This window comes from Branchiostoma floridae, chromosome 1 (assembly GCF_000003815.2).
Source record: "Branchiostoma floridae strain S238N-H82 chromosome 1, Bfl_VNyyK, whole genome shotgun sequence".
Taxonomy (NCBI): Eukaryota; Metazoa; Chordata; class Leptocardii; order Amphioxiformes; family Branchiostomatidae; genus Branchiostoma; species Branchiostoma floridae.
In genome coordinates, this window is record NC_049979.1 from 15535458 (window position 1) to 15540791 (window position 5334).

General features: G+C 45.9%; 1 protein-coding gene across 1 annotated transcript; it reads left to right on the top strand.

Annotated features, from left to right (window-relative positions):
• The first annotated feature begins 8 nt into the window (after positions 1-8).
• On the top strand, positions 9-5328 carry LOC118412454 (beta,beta-carotene 15,15'-dioxygenase-like). Its single transcript, XM_035815332.1, has 3 exons — positions 9-608; positions 3306-3451; positions 3969-5328. The coding sequence occupies exons 1-3, from the start codon at positions 420-422 to the stop codon at positions 5248-5250; spliced, it is 1617 nt and encodes a 538-aa protein (XP_035671225.1). The 5' UTR covers positions 9-419; the 3' UTR covers positions 5251-5328.
• The last annotated feature ends 6 nt before the right edge of the window (positions 5329-5334 follow it).

A 5334-nucleotide genomic window follows, 5' to 3' on the forward strand; every position in this document is an offset into this window, starting at 1 on the left:
CTGTAGGGCGGACCTATAGGCGCGCGATTTATGCATGTGATCGGCTAGAACTTAAAAGTCTGCTCATATATAGAAGTCTGCGAAGAAGGCTAGCGATTTGGTGAAACCTACGGATGTACGTAATGTTATAAAGTCACCATTTCCCATTTGCTTCGTGTCTGCTTCACACATGCGTCAATATCATTAGTTTTGCACACGTCACTCATCGGACTCTGGACGTCAGCAGGTGGGTGAGACCATCCACAGCAAGTGGGTGAGACCATTCACCCTTATGGGATCCTCCAGCCAGAAAAACTCGTTTCGTGACGCTGCCGTGCACGTAAAGAGAGGCTCAGATTGACTAGGCTGTCATATGTCATATGTTATCGGTGTCGCTCGCGACCTTCTCTGCTTTGGACGTCGACCCATAGAACCTCACCATGGCATGGTGGACGACTATCGCGGCCTGGTTGTTGTGCTGTGTTTTTCCAGGACAGCCGACGACGGCGACGGTAAATGCCAAGGACGGAGTGCTGTACTGCTTCACGGAGAACCTAAAAGAGTTCCACAAAGTTCCTATGAGCTACACGTCCTCCCGGCCTGTCCCGCCATGGCTCAGTGGTACTCTGGTAGGAACCGTAATCTGATAGTCAACTTCTACTTTTGGTCTATTAATAGATTTTCTTTTATTAACGCACCTTTGTGAGATAACTCGGGTTTCTTTAATCCCTGCTCTTATCTTTATGGAAATCGGTATTTAGATAGTTAACTGTGTAATCTAAAATAGATATTTTGTTTTGAGTGCACTATTCTGAGTTTGCTAGCGTGAGAAAATTTAGGATTTACCTCGCTATGGCGAAAATAGGCTGCAGATCAAGACTGCCAACTAACTGCATGCGCTCCCCGATAACTCTTGAACCAAGGGTAGTAATCTCTGTTGTCTCACTAGTGAAAACTGCCGGTAGATAACGCTTATAGTTTATACATTAATATATAATCTAGTCTATATAGTCTATACAGGAATATAAAGTCGAATCACTTCGACTGGCCTCTACTTTTGTTTTTCGCCTTTCATCTTGTTTATTGAAGGCGATACCTGAGGTGCAGCTCACGACAAACAACGAGGGCAACGTCCGACAGTCCCCATTGTGCAAACGGATAGTGTTATTGACAGGGATTGACCATGTACCTGTTTCTTACTGACTAAGTTATCGAGCACCGGACAATGCCACAAATCAAAGCTGCTACCAAAAGCGTTCCTCAGTAATTCAGAAAACCAAAGATTTTACTCAACTGATTTCTATCGAATATTGAAACGTTTTATAGCCACAAGAGAGGTTTTATTCTATAGTCATGAAGGGCATTGTGTTGTGCCATTCTAGCCTATATGTAGCCTGTTATTTCAACCCGTGCAAACTCGTGACGCTTTTTTTCTCTAGCCAATTTCTACATACCGACTGACATATGCGCCAGTTTCAGGGCACGCGCGCAAACTGTGGTCAAGGGCCCCTCACGCAAGTCCATTGAACTATATGTAACCGGATACCTGAACGTAAGGGACGAGGGTTGTACGTTGTGAATTTACTTTATCAATAGCCTGTCATTCCAATCATTTCTCTATTGTTTCCAGTGTTACATGATTTGTTAAACCCCTTACAAAGTTACATATCCTGAACGACAAACAACCATTTGTCCAGAATAACAGGAATGCCCTTATCAATGGGGTCAACGGCCTTAAGTCCATTTTGTGCAAAAGCGTACCTGCGCTCAAGGTCACGGTGCGGTATCTGTACCCGGTGCATATGGTCACACGTGGCTTTTCACCTCAGGATAAGCTCCAATGAAGCTTAGTTATCGAACTTCACTGCCCTACGTATAAACTATAAACCAAACATTTTCACCAAAATGGTTACGGTAAAACATTTTCTGGGGGCTCACTAGCTTTGTTTCAACCGTTTCTCTGTTTGCATACTATTACCTTCTTGTACTCACTTCAACAATATGCCTTACAACTGTCGGGTGTTGGCATGTAATGTGTTCGGTTTGACAGGCGACACTGATAGGTCATCGACCTTAAGTCCGTTTTGTCAGTTGTCAGTATCAAGAGTCGCCTCTCTCAGATTAACAGAGGTCGGGTGAAGTAATTGATCGGAAACTGGACAATGCTACACATAAGGACTGCCAAAAAGTGAACAGTAACCAGAAAACCATGCAAGAATTTCCGACCCACTGAGGTGGTTTTTAATGAGCGGACACACCAGCTCACCCCGTTTCTAGTCCATTGTTACATAGTGCTGCCCCAGGCCCCAAACCGGCCTCACGCCGAGACCCTTAAAATAGAACCGTATCTTAAAATTCGGGGTCATCGCCCTCGGGTCATCGCCCATTTATTTGCAAAGCATGCGGCCTGCAGCCCCAATAAAACGTGCAGTCCTAGGCTGGCATAGTTGTTGGCAGCATTACATGAACACTTATTAACAATATATTGACAGGAAACCTGCAATCACGTCTGAAGTCCCGTTCACACTTGTGCGCATATTCAAATCTGTATCAGTCGCATATTGATGATTTTGGCTTAGGTAAAGTTTGTGGGGAAGACGTTATTTTTAGTCTGACCCACTGTTGTGCTGAGCCTAATTATCTAACAGAAAATGCTACCCCTTCGGCCTCAATATACTATAGACGCACGTGTGAACGGAGCCTTACACACATGTACGAGTGAACAAATAGAGTATAAGGTGAGGTATCAAGGTTCCCTGGAAACCACCGGGGTCAACGTGCTTAAGTCCCTTTATGCGCCCTTCACAAGGGGCGAAAATCGATCTAGTCTGCGCGCTCTCAATAACATTTTCGGTTGTAATACGTGCGGTGTTTTCTCGATCAGCGAGCAATTTTTAGTGATCGTCGGCGATTTTTAGCAGTCGGCCGATGCTTTCTGTGCACCGAAACTCATTCTTAACTTCAGCGACTAGTCGCCGGTGATCTCTGAGGTCGCAGAACTTTTTACAGTCAGATAACAACGAGTTGAGGGGCAGTAGATATTTTTATGTATAGCTTGTGGACGGCAGAACATCATTTCTCACTTCCAAAGAGCTAGCATAGTTTAAAGAATGCTTCAGACGAAACTCCTCTTGGTGAGTTTCTTGGGTTCTTCTACATTAAACAGTTTTACTCCTGAGGATAACACCTCATAAAACCCCACGTTGGTTTGCTAGCAGCCACTAGTGGTCTTCATTGTGTAACATTTTCACATGAAGACAAAAAGGCTCTTTTAGGACATGAAGCCCTTGACAAAAGACCTTTACCGAGTCGTCTGTGTCTTCCAGGTGAGGAACGCACCGTCGCAGTTCAGCGTTGGCAGACGGAGTGTTGTTAATTACTTCGACGGCTTCGCTAAACTCCACAGCCTCGACATCAACCAACATTCCGTCAATTTTTCGGCCAGTTTTCTCAAAACAGGTGTCTATAACAGGTATGGTGTTCTTTATTTTTTCAAGAATTTTCAAAACGCCGCCTTAGGTATTTATACACTAAAACGTTTTCTTCGAAAAACTTGCGCCAAACAGTCTTCCTTTCGTACCTTGAATCACAGTACAATGTACCTTTCGTACCTTTTAATACAACAGTTTCCAACGTTAACAGTTTCGACTTCATTCCTCCTTGGTTGGTTGGTTGGTTAGATTTGAATAATTTCCAGCCAACATCGCAGAGAAGTGAGACTCTCTTCGTCTCGTACATCCAACTTATCGTGTATTTTTGCTGTCACGTGCCTATGAAGTACGCATTCACCGCCATGTTGGACGTTGATACCTGGAAGTTGCTAGGTGAAATTTGTATAATATGAAACAACAGTCATTTGCAAACGCATTGCACAGAGGTGCAAATTTGATGTTGTAATTGTTCCAAGTTCCACCAACCAGTATGGCGACTCTGAGCGGTAGGGCGCAAACATTCCATCTTATAAATGTTTTATCCTTCCTCCCTATCAGGTCAATCGAAGCCAATGACATCCTCCCGGGGCCTACGTTCATGGGTGTGGACCCGCCGTTCAGCCTCTTGGAGCGGCTTCGAGCCCTGTCGAGCCCGGGAGACAATGCCATCATCAACGTCTGGAATTTCGGCGGTGATTTCGCCGCTCTCACAGATGCCTGGGTCTTCGCCCAGTTTGATCTAGACACGCTGGACACAATTGGCGTCTCCGTTCCCGACCCTATCCTCGAAAATAGAGGATGCCAGACGACAGAGGTTTACATGTCCTGTGCGCATCCTATGGTAGAGCCAGGGACAGGACACAGTATTAATTTTGTGATGAAGGTGTCCCTTTTCCCCGGACAGCGCGACACTTTCCGTGTCATCAGAATAAAGGATCTGCGCACAATTGAGACCCTGGCCAGCTTTGAAATAGACAAAATTTGGTACATGCACAGCTTCAGTCTCACGGAAAACTTCGCCATCTTCTTCGCTCAGCCTTGCTATTACGATTTTATCCGGTTTTTCACCACAGTTGAAGCGCAACACTCAATATATTGGGCCCCAGATGACGGGATGAAGATTTACGTCGTAAACCTCAAGACGGGTAACGTTACAACGCTGCACACAGAGGCCGCGGCCGCGATCTACACGCATCACGTCAACGCGTACGAGACAGGCGACGGGCGCGTCGTCAACGATGTCGTCATTCTTACAAACACCAAAGCCTTCACGACAGGCTTGGCTCGGTCTAGGTTGACTAATATTACTGCCATTAGGGAAATGCAGTCACCAACAAGGCTCTTTCGATACATCCTCGACTTGAAGACGGGAAAAGTGGAAGTCCATCCTTTCGTGTCTAAAAGTCCAACCGAAGACTTTCCAAACACGCTAGATCTCCCTGTCATCAACGAGAAGTGCCGCGGAAGGCGATATTGTTACACGTACGGTACCGTGACGACTTTCCATAGCAACAGTCCAGTCAAGGGTGCGGTTCCCATAGTCAAGAAAAACGTCTGTCTCTCCCATAACGACACCCTCTGGAGCCGCCCCAACCACTACGCCGGCGAGCCCATTTTCGTTGCCGACCCGAACGGCACAGAGGAACACGACGGCGTCATTTTGTCCTCCGTACTGGACGGAGACAGAGGCCTGAACTACTTGCTGATTCTCGACGCTCGAACCATGAAGGAGATAAACACGGCCTACATGCCCACGTGGATACCTTTTGGCTTCCATGGACAGTTCTTCCCCAGATCATTCCCTGATGCTCCGGTCACCGGCACTCACTACGAGCTCTGAGATTAGCAAAGTGCTGTAATCAATTTACAACTTTTCACACCAATTACCACCACAAAAAATCTATGCAATTGCTACATATAAACT